The 22324-nt window shown below is 40.9% G+C and overlaps 1 protein-coding gene across 1 annotated transcript in view; it reads right to left on the bottom strand.

Moving 5' to 3' along the window:
- Window positions 1-385: 385 nt before the first annotated feature.
- The window catches only part of LOC142108382 (NACHT, LRR and PYD domains-containing protein 12-like), a 36570-nt gene continuing 14631 nt past the window's right edge, over window positions 386-22324 (bottom strand). Inside the window, exons 5-8 of the mRNA XM_075192006.1 lie at window positions 21758-21928; window positions 17285-17455; window positions 4193-4363; window positions 386-473 (exon numbers count right to left, since the gene is read on the bottom strand). Of these exons, the coding sequence (XP_075048107.1) occupies window positions 386-473; window positions 4193-4363; window positions 17285-17455; window positions 21758-21928 (601 nt within the window). The remainder of the gene's footprint in view (window positions 474-4192; window positions 4364-17284; window positions 17456-21757; window positions 21929-22324) is intronic.

The raw sequence follows: 22324 nt of genomic DNA, 5'->3' as shown, positions 1-22324 counted from the left end.
TGGTCTCCTGAGGTAACTGACACAACACATGTAGGAATTAAAAAACACAACAAGTCTCAAATATATATTTTGAGGACCCTGTTATTTTCTATGGACCTGTACCTGTCCATAACCTTTCATTATCCCCTCAAAACACCATGGAGGAGATTTGCTAAAAGTTCTTGAGAGGAAAAGTGGAGGTGTTGCCCATAACAACCAATCAGATTCTAGCATTAGTTTCCTAGCATGCACTAGATAAATGATAGCTAGAACCTGATTGGTTGCTATGGGTAACACTTCCACTTTTCCTTTTTAGAGGTTTCAGTAAATCTAACCCCATCTCTTTACTACACCTCCTAGCAGTTTTTGTGAGTGTGTTTTAATCCATTCACATGATGCCCAGGAGTCATACAAAAATCTTCAGACCTGGCCTCCGGCCTTCCAGGTCTTTTAAACTTTTTCTTTCTTTTTCAGAAAATGTGTTGAAATATATCCTAAGAGGATAAAATATAAGTTAGTGTATTTAGTATGTTTAATATAAATGTGTTATAATTATATTTAGTGGTGGAAGAGAGCTGGTATATGGTGGCATCCCATAACGTCAATTCTCCTACTGCTTTGGTTGAAAAACTCCACTTACATTTCCCATACCACCACTTATAAATTTCACCTCCGACCACTGATTATATTACAGTATGTGTGATTATTAAACTTAAATTAAATCCACATTTAACAACCTCTACAAAGAAAACCATCTCTATTGTTATGTTTAATTCACCCATGACTGTAACACCAACTAGATAGATCATTGGCATACTTTGTCCATTTAAGTGAAGGAGGATTAGATGTTCTGTGATGTAGATAGTGATGCACTGATTTGTGAGACAATTGTTGACCATGAAAGCAGAGGGGAAATAAATTCTCCCAGAACCTTCTACATTTCTAACATCACTGCACATCTTCCACCATTATCACGTAGACTGATCATTGTCACGGTGCTGGCAGCTACCAGAAAAGAACCACTTGGCTGGGGTATGGTAGCTATCAGAGACATACCACGTCAGGCCAAGCTGCTTAGTCCTGAGAGGACTGGACATGTGGTGCAAACTGAAGACAAAGGATTAAAGAAGGTAGAATAGTGATGAACAAAGTCAAGGGAATGGAGAAGGTAAAATAGTGATGGGCGAAGTCAAAGTCAAGGGATTGGAGATGGAAGAATTGTGCGAGACGAAACTAAGGTTGAAGGATTGGAAAAGGTAGAATCGTTATGTACCTTCAAATAAAACAAGCTTTCTTTAATGCACAAGCAGAGTAATGCAAAACAAAACTTTACTTCTGCAACGGTTTGGTAGAACTGAGGGACTTTATAAAAGCTACAAACAGGGGAGATAAATTGTTCTGAATGACTTAACCTTTTCACTGAAGGGCTGACTGCAGGGTAAGGAAAGCAGTGAGGTTACAGCTAGATTGCTGATCTTAGCAGAGTGCTGGTTACAGGAATTGAGAGAAGGTGTTTTTAGCGGTCACTGTGAACTATTTTCTGACAGCTGTCATCTAGTGTTGTGAATCCTCAGAGTAATTGTGTTCTGACAGCTGTCATCTGGAGCTAGTGTTGGGAATCCTCACAATCATTCTCCACTTTCACTCAGTGAGGGCTGTGTCTGTCTGCGTTGTGGGAAACGGGAGGGAGAGTGTAACCAGTATATTTTTTTTCTAGATAAAATTAAACATTCCTGTGAAAAAAAAGTGCTAGATAAAACACTGTCGCTGTATACAAAAATGTTAATAAATAAATGTGAGGCAACGTCCAGGGTTGTTGTATGTTTTAAATGCCCCTGACTACATGACAACAAGTTGGTGAATTACACGGTCTTCTTCCACCTACCTGATCTCCTTCAGGTGAGCTAAGCTCATTATAAGTATTTTGATGTTCTTATATCCGACACTTAGATTCCTGCTCAGGTCCATATGTGTGATGGTTGAGCTATGTCCCAAAGAAGCCAGCTTGAGAACCTGTTCATCTCCCAGACCAGTTTCCTGGAGCCTGTGGGGAACATACACACAGATAACAGTATATACACGACATATCACTAGGCTGCTTTTGCTGCTTCTCCAAATTTCCCACCACCCTATATCCCATTGCTACAAAGCTCAACATCCTACCTTCATTTAATAAAAAAAAAAATTCTACTAGTACTTATAACAATATTTGATATATGATGACAGGAGACGATTACAAAAAATGTGGTAGTGATGAAACAAGGGGAAGCCTTAGCCACCCCTAAAATTCTGCCACCCAAGGCCTTGGCACAGATGCCCATCTACCAAGTCAAAATTACCTCATTCAGATGGGTACCTACACTAACAATTTATAATTTTATAAAATGGGACTTACCACATTTAGTGCTTCTAAATTACAACTTTATTCTCCTCTGCTTAATAATACCTATGGCTATATGGGTGGAGTGCTTAGCCAAAAAGAAGGCAACCAAATCTTTTAAAATATACAACATTTCAGAGGAGTTGTTCCGCACACCCTCATTTCTAAATACATTCAATGGTGTTACACTGCTGAGACTGAAAGTACAATAACAGTTCAAAATGCAGATGCAGTTTAGTTCTAGACTGTACACTGCTCAGGCTGTACACTGCTGTCTACACTGCTCAGACTGTACACTACTCAGGCTGTACACTGCTGTCTACACTGCTTAGACTGTACACTGCTCAGACTCTATACTGCTCAGGCTGTATAGAGTCTGTATATATACTGCTCAGGCTGTACACTTCTCAGACTGTACACTGCTCAGGCTGTACACTGCTGTCTACACTGCTCAGACTGTACACTACTCAGGCTGTACACTGCTGTCTACACTGCTTAGACTGTACACTTCTCAGACTGTACACTGCTCAGGCTGTATAGAGTCTGTATATATACTGCTCAGGCTGTACAGTTCTCAGACTGTACACTGCTCAGGCTGTATACTGCTCAGGCTGTATAGAGTCTGTATATATACTGCTCAGGCTGTACACTTCTCAGACTGTACACTGCTCAGGCTGTAGACTGCACTCACTTGTAAGTTTACATAGCATTTGTACAACTTTTGTAACATACTACTTCTCCTTAACAGGAATATTACAGTGTGATATTCTTGCATTTTACAATGACAATACTAATCCCAACACATTTATTTTTTTATCAAAAGAAATTTATAACATTGTAATATTGGGGTTTCTCTCCTTAGACTAATTTCTTTTGGATTGTAATGAAAATACAGTTTCCTCAGAGCAGTGGAAAATATTCCAGTTGCAATTTACGGCGTAAGCGAAAGTTCATGGGTTGCATGAGACACAACAGTGATAAGAATCTCATTGTCAGTTGATGCTGAAGATGAAATGTTAATATTGTTTTATGGGCTAGAGATTAGGTATCTCTGGCAAATCACCGAGCAGGAGACCAGCAATCTCTAGGAAATCACTGAGCAGGAGAACAGCAATCTCTAGGAAATCACTGAGCAGGAGAACAGCAATCTCTGGGAAATCACAGAGCAAGAGAACAGCAATCTCTAGGAAATCACCGAGCAGGAGAACAGCAATCTCTAGGAAATCACTGAGCAGGAGAACAGCAATCTCTGGCAAATCAACGAGCAGGAGAACAGCAATCTCTAGGAAATCACTGAGCAGGAGAACAGCAATCTCTAGCAAATCACAGAGCAGGAGAACAGCAATTTCTAGGAAATCACTGAGCAGGAGAACAGCAATCTCTAGGAAATCACTGAGCAGGAGAACAGCAATCTCTAGGAAATCACTGAGCCGGAGAACAGCAATTTCTAGGAAATCACTGAGCAGGAGAACAGCAATCTCTAGGAACTCACCGAGCGGGAGAACAGCAATCTCTAGGAAATCACCGAGCAGGAGAACAGCAATCTCTGGGAAATCACAGAGCAGGAGAACAGCAATCTCTGGCAAATCACCAAGCAGGATAACAGCAATCTCTAGCAAATCACCAAGCAGGATAACAGCAATCTCTAGGAAATCACCGAGCAGGAGAACAGCAATCTCTAGGAAATCACCGAGCAGGAGAACAGCAATCTCTAGGAACTCACTGAGCAGGAGAACAACAATCTCTGGCAAATCACCGAGCAGGAGAACAGCAATCTCTAGGAAATCACTGAGCAGGAGAACAGCAATCTCTAGGAAATCACACTATACTCACATTAATTCCTCTATCTTGCAGGTCGGACAGGACAGAGCTGTAATCAAATCATTGAAATAAGATCCAACCAGTTTGTTACCAGATAGGTCAAGTTTCCTCAGCGACTGGTTATGACGTATATTAGTTGCCAGGTGATAAACATCCATCTCTTGTAGGATATTACATTTCACACTGGAGAAGAAAAACAGTTGTACCCACAATTGTTATACACCCTTTATCCACAAGGTTCATGTAACCTACACTGAAAGGAGATACACAGAGCCTGATTCATTAAGGCGCAAGAAACCAGCGTATTGTGCAATTTTTCATGTAAAGTCCCAGCGGAACACACAGAAATAATAATAACAAAGTATTCAATTATTGTCATCTGTTTGTAATATAGTCATTAATGAAAAAACATTATAAAAAATGTTTTCATATTTTTCCCCTATGAAATACATTTATCAGGATGTTATTATGTCTATTGTACATAAAATTACTTTACATTGACCACGTGCATACTCCCTTTCCCCTCCCCCACTCCGACCATGAAAAAGTAGGCTGTCGATGGTGCCCTTTAAATTTGAAGATGTATCGGATGTTCTTGCGTTCACTGGTGTATAGTCCACCTCTAGATATGCGCAGTGCCATTTAATGCAAAATATGTCATGTATCAGCATTTATGTTCGTTAATGAATCTGGCCAACAATGTTTACACACACGTATCTCACGATTTTTACCTACAGGTTTCATTTGGTCCATGGCCTTAATTATGCACAACCTGTGCCCACAAAGGTCACAGACCTAACGCCCTGAAAGGCCACTTGTCCTCTCCCTACATGTGTCACTCACTTCCTCTGGACTTTCTCACACCGCATCTTTCTTTGTAATCATAATATAGTAACGGGACTCTCAATGTTATTCATAGTCTATACCTCTTCATCATACTTGACTTTCATCATTGTGTCACCTCTGACTTTATATGTAACAATAAATACATATATAAAATGCCTAACCCACACATATGCCAGTTTTGTACAAATCTGAAATACTCACCATAAATGTTCTATCCTGCATGTATAATCAAACAGCACTGAGACCACCTCAAAAAAGTACCTGCGTGTATATAAAACCAGTTTATATTTCACCTGGGAAGGCATTTCAGCTGCTGGGAGAGCATGAATAGAACAATCTATTGGGCTGTTGCAATGGAAGCTCACACTGAGGAGAGAAAGGAATGACACAAGAGTAGGTTGTTATACAGTACATTTGTCATCAGTTTAATATGGAGATTGTGTGTTCTACACAACAGATAGTCATCTAATAATTATTATCCTCTATTTATATAGCGCCAATATATTCCACAGTGCTGTACAATCGGGGAAAAACAAAGGGAAAAAGCATACACTGATTAACAAACCAGAGAGATATGAGACAGGATTGACATGCTTGTTTTGAGCAGTGGACCAGTCATTTGTGAACAAACTTTGTGTTTTGAACTAGTTACCCAGCTAGTTTGTATGTAGCACAGAGATAAATGGCATTAAAAATGAAGACAAATGACAGTATAGAGTCAATGTTGAAGATGCTGAGTAAATAAATCATCGATGGCAGGAGTACATGAAAGGGGATGGGGTTCTTTACTAAACTAAGGCTATAATACCAGGAGATGATAGGCATTCCAAAGTATATATGCAGCATGGGTAAACTGCTGGAGACAGAAGTGAGAGCTGGTGATAAGGGAGGATGATAGGTATGGGTCATTGACAGACCACAGAGCATGGATAGAGTGGTAAGTGGGGAGAACAGATATTTACAGGATTGTGGAGAGCTTTGGAAATGACAACAGGAACATAAATTACTGTTTTAGTGGTGTCATTAGTGAGGTAAGGGCACATGCAGGAGAGATTTGGAGACCACATGATTTGTAAGGAATTGAATGTGAGGAGTTAAGGACAGGCCAGAATCCAATATCACCCAAAGACAGATCATGGTGGTAGGGAATTCAATTATTAGGAAGGTAGATAGGACAATCTGTTACCGGGACTGTGCATGCTGAACAGTATGTTGTCTCCTGGGTACTCGGGTTCGACATATTGCAGATCGAGCAGACAGATTGTTGGGAGAGGCTGGAAATGACCCGGTGGTGTTGGTGCATGTTGGCACCAATGACCGAGTTAGAGGAAGATGGGGTGTACTAAAGAATGATTTCAGGAACTTGGGTCACAAACTTAAGGCAAGGACATCCAAGGTAGTATTTTCAGAAATACTACCTGTGCCATGAATGAGCCCAGGGAGGCAGCAAGAGATTAGGGAGGTTAATGCGTGGCTAAGAGATTGGTGTAGGAAGGACGGTTTTTGATTCCTAGAGCACTGGGCTGATTTTTCGGTCAGTTGCCATCTTTATTGTTGAGATGGATTGCACCCGAATGAGGAGGGGGCTGCTGTGCTAGAGGAGAGGATGGGTAGAAGATTGGAGGAGATTTTATACTAGGCTTTGCAGGGAGGGGCAAGCAATTATATATGGGATAGACATTAAGAGTAGTAAGGAGGAATTTAACAAGAGTCAAGGAGTTGAGAGGGGGGAGGGAAGGGAAGCATAGCTCATAAGCATAGGTCCTTGTTAAATCCAATAAGGAAATCAGTTATATCAATGCAAAAAGGAATAACGAAGAGAGGCAATAGATTTAAGTGTATGCCTCTAAATACAAGAAGCCTTACAGGTAAAATGAGGGAGTTAGAACTAGTAGCAATGAGTGAGCAATATGATATTATAGGTATAACTGAGACATATTGGGATGATACACATGACTGGGCAGTCAACTTGGAGGGCTATACTCTCAGGAGAGATAGGTTATATAAAAGGGGAGGAGGAGTATGTCTTTATATTAAGCCAGTGTTAAAACCAAGTGTACAGGAAGTTATTTACGAGAAAATTGGTGATAATATAGAGTCACTGTGGGTGGAAATATCCAGTGTAGGAAAAAAATCTCAGAGAGATTGCTGATAGGGATATGCTATAAACCGCCAGATATTAGTATGGTTAAGGAAGCCCAACTTCTACAGCAAACCGAAAAGTCTAGACAAGTGGGTCAAGTTTTAATTATGGAGGATTTTAATTATTTGGACATTGATTGGAGTACTGTGACTTGTGGTACAGCTTGGATCAACCGGTTTCTGATGACACTAAAATACCATTGCATGTCACAAACAGAGCAACCAACTAGAAACTGGACTATACTGGACCTTGTCATAACAAATAATGTAGACGTAATATCAGATATTCAAGTAAAGGAGCACTTGGGCAACAGAGGTCATAATATGGTCTCATTTGAAATTAGTTTCCAGAAGCAACAGTATAAGGGATCAACTAGGGCTTTAAACTTTAGAAAGGCAAATTTTAATATGCTAAGGAGTCTAAAAAGTGCACAGATTGCGACTCAGTTTTTGAAGGAAAAAATACAGAAGAAAGGTGGGCTGTTTTTAAAATGTTCTTGGAAACATACACATAGGGGGTATATTTACTAAACTGTGAGTTTGAAAAAGTGGGGATGTTGCCTATAGCAACCAATTAGAATCTAGTTATTATTTTCTTGAATGTACTAAATAAATGACAACTCGAATGTGATTGGTTGTTATAGGCAGCATCTCCACTTTTTCAAACCCGCAGTTTAGTAAATCTAGCCCTTATAAGTTCATTCCTTTTTGAAACAAATGTAAAACAATTAAGACTCAACCAAAGTGGCTAAATAAAAAGGTAAGAGAAAAAATAAAAAGGAAGAAGCATGCATTTAAATTGTTTAAGTCTGAAGGGACTGGGGAGTCCTTTCGTATCTACATGGATTGTAATAAAAAATGCAAAAAGAAAAGTAGATTTGCTAAATTAGAAAATGAAAAACAAGCTACAAATGAAAGTAAGACAAACCCTAAAAAGTTATTTATATAAATGGCAAAAGGATTAAAAAAAGACAATATATGACCCCCAAAAAGTGAGATGGCTGGATTGATTAATGATAAGAAGGAAAAAGCAGAGGTATTAAACATCTTTTTTTCTTCAGTATTTACTAGAGAGGAACAAATGGTAGGAACAATACATACAAATGGAAATGCAACCATTCCATTAATTAATAATTGGCTGACTAAGGAAGAAGTCCAAAGACGACTGAATAAAATTAAGATAAATAAAGCTCCAGGTCCAGATGACATTCACCCAAGGGTTCTTATGGAGCTAAACGCAAAAATAGCTAGACCGCTTTTCTTAATTTTCGTAGATTCATTTTCATCAGACTCAGTACCAAGGGACTGGTAATTAGCAGATTTGGTGCCATTGTTTAAAAAGGGAATGAGATCACAACCAGGGCATTATAGACCTGTAAGCCTGTCATCAATAGTGGGGAAACTATTGGAAGGTATATTAAGGGATAGTATTCAGGATTACTTGGTTCACAATAAGATTATTAGTGGAAATAAGCATGGATTTGAGAGGGATAGGTATTGTCAAACTAATCTAAATAGTTTCTACGAAAAAGTTGATGAGACCATAGTAGTAAAGTAGATGTGGTCGAGTTAGGTTTTGCAAAGGCCTTTGATACAATGCCACACAAGAGGTTGGTTTACAAATTAGGGGAACTAAGTCTAGGAAACATTTATACTTGGGTCAAAAACTAGTTGGAGAATGGGAAACAGAGAGTTGTGATAAATGGAACATTTTCTGATTGGTCAAAAGTTTTAAGTGGTGTACCTCAAGGTTCCGTGCTGGGGCCACTCCTTTTTAATATATTTATTAATGACCTTAGTGATGGTTTAGAGAGCAAAGTTTCCATTATTGCAGATGACACTAAACTTTGCATGGTATAAAAATCAGAGCAAGATGTAGTTTCTCTACAGAGGGATTTGAATAAACTGGAGGATTGGGCGGCCAAATGGAAGATGAAGTTTAACATAGATAAATGTAAGGTTATGCATTTACGAAACAAAAAAACAAGCACTGAATCTATAAATTAAATGGGATAAATTTAAAAGAGTTATAATGGAGAAGGATTTGGTAGTGCTTGTAGACAGTAGACTTGTGCTCAATGTCAAGCAGCAGCTGCAAGGGCTAATAAAGTATTGACATGCATAAAAAGGGCATTGATGCAAGGGAAGACTGTGTAATTTTGCCACTATATAATTTGTTGATAAGATCTTATTTTGAATATGCAGTACAGTTCTGGCCACCACTTTGTAAAAAAGACATTTTGGAATTAGAAGGTGTTCAGAGAAGAGTGACAAAATTGATAAAGGGTATGGAGTCATTAAGTTATGAGGAAAGGTTAGCCAGTTTAGGCATGTTTACTGTAGAAAAGAGGCGTCTAAGAGGGGATATGATTACTATGTACAAATACATTAAGGCTCAATATAGAGAACTTTCTTGTGAACTTTTTATCCCAAGGACCATACATAGGACACATGGTCATCCCTTAAGGTTAGAGGATAATAAGTTTCACAACCAGCAAAGGAAGGGGTTCTTTACAGTAAGGGCAGTCAAGATATGGAATTGACTGCCAGGAAAGCTTGTGATGGCAGATTCAATTGATATGTTTAGGAAAGGGTTAAGCACATTTTTAGCGGAAAAGTGTATCCAGGATTACGACCGTTAATTAAAATGATGAAGAATAATGGATTCAGGGAGAATTAGGACTGCAATATTAGGTCAGGAGGGATTTTTGCTGATTGAAACATATTGGCGGTTGCTTCATCTGGATTAATTATAAGTAACCAATTCTTGTCCAAACGCAAATGACTACGGGTTGAAGAGTGGAACGGGAGAGTGAAGGGTCGGATGCACATAGTCAATGTACAGTAAGGGTGTGACAAGTTCGAGCACACACACATCCATCCGATTCAAGCTCTGAGCATCTCTTAGGTACGTGTATTTTAGCCGTATAATTAGCATCAGCTACAGTGCACATGGAAGTGCCGACTGATAGTGATGACTGACACGTATGCTGCCAGAACATGTGTTTGCAAGTGAGAGCAATTGTAAACATGCATTTTATGTACAATATATATTATGACTATCCTGATTTATGTATTTCATGGAAAAAAATATTTTTTTTCTTAATGTATTTTTATTAATAATTATACTAGTAAGAAATATTAATTTATTTAACAGATTTTTTTTTTTTCATGCGTTCTGATGGGATTTAAAATTGCACATATGCAATGTGTATCCTGCAGTCTGTTCTGTCTGTCTACATACAGCATATAACATATAGCCAGAGTGTACTTATTGTTATGGCCACCAGTGCGACATAAACTTGTAGAACTAGCAAAAGAGGTCTGTCTTCACCTATAGTCGCCTTTCCCGTAGAGACTGGTTATGCTCACAGGTACTCGGATGCCCCCAGGACTTATACTCAGTGTAGTACAAGTTTATGGTCACACGGCAGCACTCAGGTACAGGAGGTAATACATGGAGTAGGGACAGGCCAGTGGTCTGCGGACTGGACAGAGATGATAATGTCTACCTGGCCTGACAGTGAGCCGGCGGAGATGTCTGGTACAAGCTGGGTCAGGACCACAGGCAAAGGTTCAGAATCCAGGGACAGGCTGAAGGTCAGGGTCACAGGCAAAGGTTCAGAGTCTGAGTACAGGCAGAAGGTCAGGGTCACAGGCAAAGGTTCAGAGTACAGGAAAAGGCAGAGGTCATACACAGGAAAGCAATCCAAGGTTAAACACCAACAAAACACAGAAGCAGGTAGCAAAACTGTAACAGAACGCTATTACGTGAATGCAATTAACGCCCAATTTTTTTAAAATGCAAATTGCGTTCACATTGCGTTCCAAAGTGAATGAGGCCCTGAATGAGAAGTCCAGAATGCACATAGCTCTGTTATTAGACAGTCATACTCACATTAAATTCTCTATCTTGTACGTTGAACAGTACAAAGTTGTAACCAGATAATGAAACCAAAATTCTGCCTCCATGTCTAGCGTTATATGGAGTTTCCTCTCTAAAAGTGGGTCATTTTCTGATGGACGTTGAAGAGAGCAAGATATCTGTGTAAATCCATAACCGCTGAAACTGGAGAAAAATAGAAAGAGCACATAGAATGATGAAGATAATATTACTAATCAAGTGATTAGCACACACTAATTTACTTGCGTCATATTTGTAGCAATACAATGAGTGACATTAATATTAAAAATAGTTGCTCAAACATATTTAACTTTTTTAAAAATAATTAGAAATTTATTTTAAAACAAAATTTTGGCAACATTTTTAATTCTCTTTGACAATTAATCAAATAGATAAATGTATGCACAGTGCAAAAACGCTTTGGATTGCAAGTTGTGAACACATTAATGATACTAGGGTCCTCGCTTATAGGGTCTATCTTTACAATTAATTAAAGATTAACTTTATTTATTTTGCCAACTATTGCTCAAACTTATCAAAGGGTGAAAACCAAACTTGCCAAGCTGAATGGAATCAGTCAAGTGTAGCGAGGGCAGCTACGTAAAGGACATTATGAGTCTGATTCTTCAGATGTACGTCCATTTTTGTGAAGTACCTTGCCTGAAATAGGTCTGTGGACCTTACGCCAATAAACACAAGTGCCTGCAATTCATGTATGAACGCAAATCATATGACTGCCTATGACATGAGATGTGTAATGGGGGAGGGAATGGGTTGGACCAATGTAGACAATGCACAATAAGGGAGTGCCGTGGGCGGTCAAAAATAAAATCTTTTTAAATCTAAAAACCAATGTTGGGAACCCTTACTGCTCTCACCAGGATATGCCAGCCTTCCAGATTTTATGGTGGCTCCTGGCAGAGAAGGCTTCCAGGCTAACAGCATGGTCTGCACCATGTTCTTTGAGAGACAATTAGCTTTTAGTATGCCAGCTTCAAAGTCCACCTCATTAAAACTGGCTGTGTTAAATGTTGATGCCAGAATCAGTCTTGAGAGCGAAGGTCTGGATGCAGTTGAAGAGTCAATGCAGGTGCATCCAGCATGAGGAACAGATTGGAGTGCCAGGACCTTATAGGTCTTCCTGGGCCATGAGGATTGCATGGACTCCTTCTCTTTTTATCTTCTTAAAGACCTTTGGGAGCATGGCCATTGGAGAGAAGAGGTAGGACTAGTGGGATGTCCCAAGGTACCACCATGGCATCTACGAACAATGCCCTGGAGTCTTTAGATCTGACACCATAGACATTCAGTTTGTAGTTGAGTTGATACACCATCAGAACGATGTGTGGCTATCCTCACCGATCCACTAGTTGTTTTAAAACGACCCGGTGGATTGATCACTCCCTTAGATGAATATCCTGACGAATTGCCCACCCTGGCCATGATGACCTGAAGATGTCTTTTGGCCCACCGCATGATGCAAGACATCTCCCTCATAGCCTGGGAGCTCCAGGTGACTCCTTGGTGATTCAGATATATAACAGCCATAACATTGCCTAAGTTGATCTTGACTGATTTTCCTAAAAGAGTGGCCCGGGCCTTGGTCAGTGCCTTTACTACTGACCTTTGCTCCAGCACATTATTAGTGAGCTTGGACTCCTCCAGCATCCAATGACCTTGGAAATGCTGTTCGAGGACAACTAACACCCAAGCCCTTAGGCTGGCATCCGCTGTGAGAAGGATCCAATAGCAGACGGTGAATGAACGTCCACTGGTGAGGTGGCTTCCCTTCGGACACCACCACAAGGACTGGCACACTCTGGGAACCATAGCAATGCATTGAGAGTTTAGCTGTAAGTAGGATCTGGTCTACTTTGTGATGTGTTCGTTCTGGAACTCCTTTGAGTGAAACTGGGCGAATTGGATTGCCTCAGAAGAGGAGACAATTTTGGCCAGGACTTTCATGCAAATGTGGACGAACACCTGATTTCTGATCAAGTGGGACTTCACCATATCTTGAAGGGATAAACAGCAGAAACATCCATTGTGTGAGGGTATCGAAGAATAACCCCCAAGAAAACCATTCTATGTGACAGTGCCAGGTTTGATTTTTGAAATTCAATATCCACCCATGTAACTCTAGAGTCCATCTCTGTTACATGTCTGAGGAGTAACGCCAGGGAATTCACCCTTATCAGAAAGTTGTGCAGGTATGGGAGCATAGTTATCCCCCTGGACCATAGTGACGCCATCATGATGGCCATGACCTTTGTTAAGATCCTCAAGGCCATACATAATCCAAAAGGAAGGGCCCTGAACTGGAAGTGCTGTGACTTCAAAGCAAATCGAAGGACAGGTGTCCTTCCCAGATAGGTATGGTCGGATAAGAATTCTTGATGTTCATGTATACCATGATCTCCCCTGCTCCATACTTTTAATTACAGACCTCAGCTACTTTAATTTTGAATTTGTCCACCTGTAAATAGATGTTCAAGGACTGGTCTGAAGGACCCCCCCTTGTTTCTATATATCTTTCCTTTTCCAGCACCGGAGGGATAACTCTGGAAGTCTGGAGACTCTGAATGGCCTCATTAAAGGCCCTTATTTTTTTAGGCTCTCTTGGTGGATCTGTGGTCAAAAATCTCCCTAAGGAGAACTTAAGGAGAACTTATGGGGTTTATCACAAAATCCCTGGAGACAATGCCCCTGCTGGGCACCTGGTCGCCTATGATTCCATCTCTGCTGGTTTCCTTGAGGTAACAAAAGATGAACTCTAGAGATGGCTTGGCTTCTGGATTTTCCTGGGGACAAAAGGATCAAAAGGAAGGCCACGCAGGGGCATTTGATGGGAGGAATTAGGTTTTTCTCCTGTGGCCACAGATATAAGTTTTTATAACTCTATCCCAAATAAAATCTCCCCCAAAGAAGGACTCTCCATTCGCAACCAGAGAGCAGCCAGCGCTGAGGCCGTGATCCTGGACCCTGGCAGGCCGGCATCAACGTTGAGCTCTCCTTTGTACTCTGTAGCATCACAGATGTGTTCCGAGAGTAAAAACAACTTGGACCTGGGTCTTTCAAACTGTAGACTCTCCTACAGCTTGTTAATCCACTTTTCCACGGCTTGAGCACAGCCCCTACTGTTGAAAAATTAGACGATTACCATTCTGACTGTGATGTCCTTCAGAGTAGCTTTCCCTGGAACAGGGATCATGGTGGATCTCTACATGCGTGCTACTGGTGCATCAACCTTGGGTGGACATTCCCACTTGTGTGTATCTATACTAGATAGAGGGTACGAAGACTGAAGCCTGCAAGATACCTGAAACCTGCTATATAGATGACCCCAGTACTCGCACAAAAGATCCTCCAAATAGGTAGAGGATGGAAAGGTGACTACCACATTCTTTTGGTGCTTGAATAGGGATGTAGGCTTCACTACTGGTTCCTCACTGTCCTGAAGGTTCACGCAATGTTGGACCGCCTTGATTATAGCCTTTACACCCTGAGAAGAAGTTGCATCTTTCTCCGCCACAGAGGATGACTCTGGGTCACTCCTGGGAAGAACAATCCAAGGTAGAGTCAATCCTGGAACATGAAGTCACTGATAGCGGGCATCTCTGGGATCTAGCAGTGGATGTAGAATCTCTGTTGCCACTCTTTAGAATTCATTTCTAAGATGATGACACCTCTGCCTATCCCTGAACAGTCTTGGCCATTTCCTGTGCCCATACTATTACTGTCGCAATACTTGGATCCACATCTGTGGGACCCTGAGAAGGGGGTTGGGGAAGTCCGACATCCTCAGATTCAGAAATAGTAGCGGAGGAGAAAGTGTCCTTGCTCTGCTGTCTACTGGTGGTTAATTGTTCGGTCGTGGCCTGAACCATGGAACCTTGTGCCCAGACCAGTTGCCCCACCTCTGGCAGGGCCCTTCTCTACCTCACAAGCTGGACACAAGGCTCCTTGGACAGTAGAAGCATTACCATTCAAAGACATAATGAAATGAGGGAGGGAAAATGCACAGAATATATGAGATTACAGATACAATATATATGGAAATGCTTTTCTTTGTGTACAATATTCTATATTAAATAGTAGACTCACATAGTAGTATTGAGGTTGGACACAATTGGTACTCGGGCACTGAGGTGCCAACACCTGAGAGAGGTGTTATGTCATCTCTAGCTTGAGGCTGAGCCCAGCTGCATTCTGCTAAGGATTCGGAAGGTCAGCAAACAGTGACCTGCTGAGTGTTGGAGGCAGGCCAGTGAAGACTGCTGATAATGGCATTAGTCACTAACGGTATAGAGGGGGAGGAGCTTACCATTAAAGCTTTAAAGTGCCAGAGCTCCTCACACCACGTCTATACCCAATTGTGACTCCGGTGTCCCTCATAGGATGCGAGAGAAAAATACATTTACTATACAATGTTTCCTATAGTTTATATGGATTTGTAACACTCACAAGAATCGCTCTATCTTGCATGTTGGACTTGAAAGAGCTGTCATCAAGGCACCAAAGTTAGATTCATCCAGTTTACTATCACATAGGTCAAAATTTCTGAGAGATTGGTTACTGTTTATTGCCGACACCAAGTGAGAACAAGAACTCCTTCTAAGGCCTTCGCTGCTTAAACTGAAAAACATAAGAACAAATATATACGATGCTCAGTCTATATCCAGAGGGATTAAAAAATGTATCGGTTAATAGGTAATGAAATTTAAATCTAACTCTGAACATCAGTATCTATATCATGCACTCAACATAAAAGTAATGAAACGCGCAAGTGTATGTTTTGTGGAGAGGTAGTTTGAGAGAGAAAACAGTCCTACATATTAAATAATAATATAAGAATGGACTATATGAAGTACTTAGTAATATGTTATGAGCTAACCACTCCATTTCTGTGCAAGAACAGAATTAATATTTTGTGACACTGTTTAATATAATTTCCGTATACTCGCCACTGAAGAAACCTTGTGTGTTTTGTGACATCATTTTAATGCACATTGCAAACCAGGTTATACCACTCAATGAATTTTAGTTAATTTCTATAATAAAAGTAAGTGATCTGGCAATATGCAATGCAAACATGTATCAAATATGTCTAAAATGTATTAGACTTTAAAAGGTTTTGGTGCTAATTAACAATAATAAATAAAGTATGTAATCAGAAAAACTCCTATATGCAGAATGGCAATAAATAAAAAATGCAGACTTACCATCATAATGACTGTGTAGATTGCCGACATGCTTGTGGCATATACCGAATAGTAGCAATGCCGGCAGTTTGTATTTACTACACTTAGCATATCTACTTGGAGTTTTGTGTATCTAAATCGGCAATGTCAACAGTCATTGCCGATGTAATGTAAAACTGTTTATGGTGTTCAGAATTTTATAAGTTTAGAGAGTAATTTAAGTTTTGTAATAAGACATAGGGGGGTAAATGTATGAACATGCGGGTTCTTAAACACCCGCGTGTTCAGCGTGTTCGGCGATTAAATTTCAAGCGGCGCTGCATTGTAAAGGGAAACTTCCCTTTACAATGCAGCGCCGCTTGAAATTTAATCGCCGAACACGATGAACACGTGGGTGTTGAAGAACCCGCATGTTCATACATTTACCCCAGGGAGTCCATCAGGTCCCAGAGTTCTAGAAGGCTTCTGGGAGCTAAGGGCAAGTTTCACCTCCTCCTCAGAGATGTCAACACATAGTGTTGCCTCTGCCGTTCTCTCCTTTTTTATGTTTAAGAGAAATCACTCTCTTTAAAATTTAAATTGATAAAACACATTTTCCCCTCTTTCAGTACATGTCTTTTATACCAATATGATGCCATCTGTAACACTTGAGTTGCAGAATGAATGGCCCACTAACCTTCGAACGGGCCACACATCACCCTTACGCTCATGACCAAAAATATTGGCACACGTGAAGTTTTTCCTATGATGTAATATTTCCTCCAGAAAGTTGATGAAATTAAAAACTATTTTTTGATTTGCAGTGGAATAAAGTACAAGACGAAAAACACAATTGCAAAGTCTTAGCTTATTCCACACAGAAATCCCCAAAAAATAGTAAGAAATTGGTTTCTATGGGCAACATCTCCACTTTTTCAAACCGGCAGTTTGGTAAGTTTACGCCCTGGTTAGTATACATAACTGTCACATTCCAACTTATCTTTCAATCTTATATAGGTCAGTTTCACTTACTGCATATCCTCTATGCTGCAGTCTGTGCTTGACAATGCTCGCATTAACTCACTGAAGTGAGGACCCTCCACTTTGTTATCAGACAGGTCAAGCTTCTTCAGGAAATTATTTTCACTTATTAGCAATGACAACGATGAGGTTGATTTGTCTGTCAGACCAGCATTACACAACCTAGAAGGTAAATGAAAAATGTTACAGAACCTTGTCACAACAAAAAAGAAATCCCCAAAAATTATATTTAAATATCTGTTCATGGGCCATTGATTACCTTACCAACAAATCAATGCAACTGAATGTACATGCAATAAATATGCTTTCTGTAAATGCATACTGTATATACACATATGTAACATTCATGGGTCTGACCAGTGCATTAGATAATAAAGCATTGACTCAAAGTAATGCACTGTAAATAACATTATCCACAAGTCTGTTCTTCTAAATTGGTATGGTGTATTTGAATATAGTCACTACTAGAAGAATAGACTTTGCTCTAGCGGGGAATGGAGTTCCCCGCATGGGAAATGTTTTGAAATGGCAGTGGATCTTGTGACCAGGTCAAAGTTGTATGAATGGATGAAGTTGTTGAGGCCTTTGAAGGTGAGTAGCTTCAATTGAATTCTGAAGATAATGGGCAGCCGGTGTAGAGATTTGCATAATGGTGCAGGGGATGTGGAGTGGCGAGAGTGGAAGATCAGTCTCGCCATAGCATTTAGGACTGATTGTAGAGTGGAAAGATAACTGGCAAGAAGGCCAGAAAGCAGTAGCTTGTAGATAAGGTGGGAAATAATGAGAGAGTAGATAAGGGTTTAGATCATGTCTTGAGTGAGAAAGAGCATATATTGCCAATATTTGAAAGGAGGAAGCACAAGAGACTGAATGTGTGTAGTGAAGCTGAGGGCCGAGTTGAGGTTAAGACCAAGGCACCAAGTTTGGCGATAAGGGGAGAGTTTGATTTTGTAACCGTGAGGGAGACTAGATCAAGATTACTGACACATGGGAGGGACATGATGAGCTCCGTTTTTGACACGTTGAGCTTTAGGTAGTATTGGGAAACACAGTGGTGATGGCAGAGGGGCAGTCGGACATATCAGAAAGAAAAGGTTGGAAAGTGGAGGGCTGAGAACAGAGCCTTGAGAGGCCCCAACAGATAAAGGAAGTGGAGTAGGGAATGTGATAGTAGTAGAAACATTGAAAGAGTATTCAGAAGGGCTGGAGGTGAAACAAGATAGAACAATGATGTAAAGACCAAGGAAGTGTAGAGTGTCGAGAAGAAGAGGGTGGTTGACATTGAAAGTGGCAGAGAGGTCAAGGAGGATGAGTAAGGAGAAGTGACCCCTTGTCAAGCCACAAGTAGTTCATGGGTTAACTTTAGTGAGGGAAGTCTCAGTAAAATGTAGAAAGAGTAAGTCCAGTTGCAGACGATTTAGAAGAGTGTAGGTGGTGGTAGACAAGCTGCCCGAGTAGATTTGGACACAAACGGGAGGAGCAAAATGGGGCAGTAGCTGGAGAGAGAGGTTTCTTGAGGATAGGAGAGATAAGTGCATGTTTGAAGATGGAAAGGAAAGAGCCAGTGAAGAGATACAGGTTGAAGAAGTGAGCTGGTTGAATGCAACCATTATGGGAGAGGGAGTGGAGGAGTTTGGAGGGAATTGGGCCGAGGGGACAGATAAAAGGGGATGAGGAAGAGAAGAGTGTAATTACCTTGTCCTCAGTAACAGGAGACCAAGGACTGAAGGTGGGTAGGTGAGTGAAGGAGAAGGTGATTGTGGGTTGATTGATTTGGCAAGGTGGGTAGGTGAGTGAAGGAGAAGGTGATTGATGGATAGTGATTAATGGATAGTGTCAATTTTGCCTTTGAAGTAGGTGGCATAGTCATGAGCAGTGAGGAAAAAAGGGAGGGTGGTGGGCAGAAAAATCAGTTGATGGTGGCAAAGAGGTGACAAGGTGTGGTAGACTGGGTAAAAATTATGGATTTAAAGTAGGTTTGCTTGGTGTGGGAGGGCAATATTAGTAAGAAGGCAGGATTTTAGTGGGGGATGTCAGCAGGGGAGCAAGTCTCCATGTGTGTACAAATGTCGGTGTCAGTGGGGGGTGCAGGAGACAAGGTGAGGTTGAAGGAAAGGAGTCTGTCAGCGAGCATGCAGGCCAGTTTGGAGAAGATAGATACAGTGCAGAGATGGGAGATCACAAGATTGTGGCAGTGTCCATCATGATGGACATTCTAAATATATATCTGACAGAGAGCCAGGCACTAACAATTGGTTGAGCAGCCATAATGGCCAATATAAGGCCAGCATAAGAGTTCAGTAAACATGATGAATTATTTGAAACTGATTTATATATTGTGAAGAAACCGGGTTTATCTGTCTGGCCCAGTTCTACCCACTTCACGCTGGCTGGCCACCTACGGGTGCCTTACTGTGCCAGGGAAGTCTACCCAGTACCTACTAGGCTTCTCAGTCACTCAGGCAAATGCACTTAGAAAGTAAAGCAATACAATTATTGTAATAAAAACAATCACTAGATTATTATATACACACAGTAAATAAATGCCAGGCAGGTTTACCACATTATCTGTCCCTTACCCCACTAGCTTAAGGAGTTAAGTCACCTGGCTGTCCTGACTTGAAGACCCATGGATCTGCCGTTGTATTTTACTTGTAGAGAACGGCAACTCTAAAACTAACCAGACTGCAGCTTCCAGAATAAATATATCCTCTGGAGTGGCTTCTTATATCAAGGGACTAATTTCCACAGTGGTTTTCCTTCCCTGGCCATAACCCTGGGTCTATCCTTCTTAAACATTGGTGGGTGCTGAATCAGGGGGTTGGAGGGGGAATGGGGATGAGCTGTACTTCCACAAAAGGTCCCCTGCTGGGCTCTAGACATAATGTCTGAGCTAGTCATGTTGAGAACAATGGATACAAATTGACCTTCCCCCTCACCTGTATCCTGCAACCTGATCCTTGCCTATAACCCACCTGGCTTCACTTTATAGTGACTAACAGCTTCCATGCAATATAAGCAAGATACAATAAACAATATACATATTTACAATGAGCTACATGTAATTAGACACTACAGTGGTATTCTGTTGAGCTGGGGAACAAAAGCAAGGGCTAAAAGAAAAGTACATGCAATAATCCACATTTTGTTAGGGTGATATTAATACCTCATTTCACCGCACATATGTTGTGAGAAAATTAAGCCCACAGTCCAAAGCCGTTTGATACAAAATGATGCTCCGAGAAGCCCCAAACAGAAAAACAGTGTATGGGGGCCTAGAAAGGGTGGAGCGGCCTTGCAACACCGTCCCACCTATAGGTTGAAGCAATTGTAAAGTTGGAGCCCTACAGCTGCAATCCCTATATACTATGCTGGCCCAGTGTATCTTCCCCCTCCTTGTAAGTACATAAACACCAGTATGGTTTCTTGAGCAACTATCTGAGGTGGGACCAGGTCCCACTTCTTTCATCCCCCGCACGTAATGTGGAATATGTTGTAATTTAATGTCTAGTGCTCCGACGTATTAATGGTCGAATGAATTAAACTATCAAAATTGACCCTAGTCCCTCTCTCTCTGTCTGTCTGTCTGTGTGTATGTTAGGGTGATGATGATGATGATGATGATTAAATCATTGCTTAATGCACATATGTTTCTAAAATCTTTAAAAGTAGATGTGACACCCACCCTGGTGATCCAGTGTGGATGCGGTGGATCCTGTTTGGGCTGCATTCTCATATTCCGAGTGCTGGAAATGGGTGAAGGCAATGCTGTGAGACCCCAGAGTATCTCTGGGCAGGGTTCACTTGCAGGCATTCGGACTATGATATCAGGTGTTCTCTATTTAAACCTGCTCAGACTATTTTCTGGTTGTGTGAACAGTGTTGTGTTTAGCATTATTGTGACTGACCTTCTGGTACTGACCCAGTTTGTTCTTGATTCTGATTATTTTTTTTATGATCTGACCACAGCTTGTTATACCTTTCTCCACCAATTCTTCCTCCACTCACACTGGCCAGCATATTAACTATGATTCCTCTACTGCTAGATCGAGAGGGTGAAACCAGTGGATTCCTTGCAGCTGAAGTCAAAGATATATTGTGCTATACCATACCAAACCAACACTTCTACTACTACTTTGATTGTTAAGCTGTATAATTACATCTCTTACATCGCCCAAACCACCACTTGTACATTTACACTTCCCTGCAGTGAAACTTATCTCTGCTTTACGGGGTTCTCTGATGAAATTGTGAGGTCACATTTGACTCTGCACCTCAGATCTAATCAGAACCCATCACTAACAGCATAGTGGGATCATATTCAGGACACATTGTGACAACAGATACACATTATGCTATCTATAAAGCATATTTATTATGTGTGTGCCTTCAGATGTTATTAGTTGGGCAAATATGTTTTGTTAATTAAAAAAAACACACTTAAAATGTATCTATTATTCTTACTTTAATTCCTCTATCCGGCATGTTGGACTGGACAGAGTTGTCACCAAGTCACAGAAGTGAGGACCTTCAAGCTGATTACCAGACAGATCAAGTGTCCTCAGGAACTTGTTACTTTTCACTGCTGAGGCCAACAGAGGACATGAACTGTCGGTGAGGTCATTATTGCACAACCTGCAGAAGGAAATAAAAGAAACAACTATATATAATAAGACTTTTTGCAGCACTACGGGCCTGATTCATGTTTAGACGCACGTCCCTTTGTCTCGTGTATGTTGCATGATTCCGCACTCCACATGAACAGAAACTAACATTACGTGTATGGGTGCAATTGTATGCAATTCACGTCCCAGTGCAAATAACACGACTGCCTACAACTTGAGAGGCGGAACGGGGGAGCCAATGGGCGGACTAATGTAGGCACCCACTACAGGTCAGGTGTAAGTGCCGACTCATCATCATCACCACTATTTATTTATCTAGCGCCACCAGTTCCACAGCGCTGCACAGATAATATATTTGTCATTCACATCAGTCCTGCCCCACGTCAGTAGCCAATTAACAAACCAG

Source organism: Mixophyes fleayi, chromosome 12 (assembly GCF_038048845.1).
Source record: "Mixophyes fleayi isolate aMixFle1 chromosome 12, aMixFle1.hap1, whole genome shotgun sequence".
Lineage (NCBI taxonomy): Eukaryota > Metazoa > Chordata > Amphibia > Anura > Limnodynastidae > Mixophyes > Mixophyes fleayi.
Note: the sequence above shows the minus strand (reverse complement) of the source record. Positions and strands in the feature narration are given on the sequence as shown.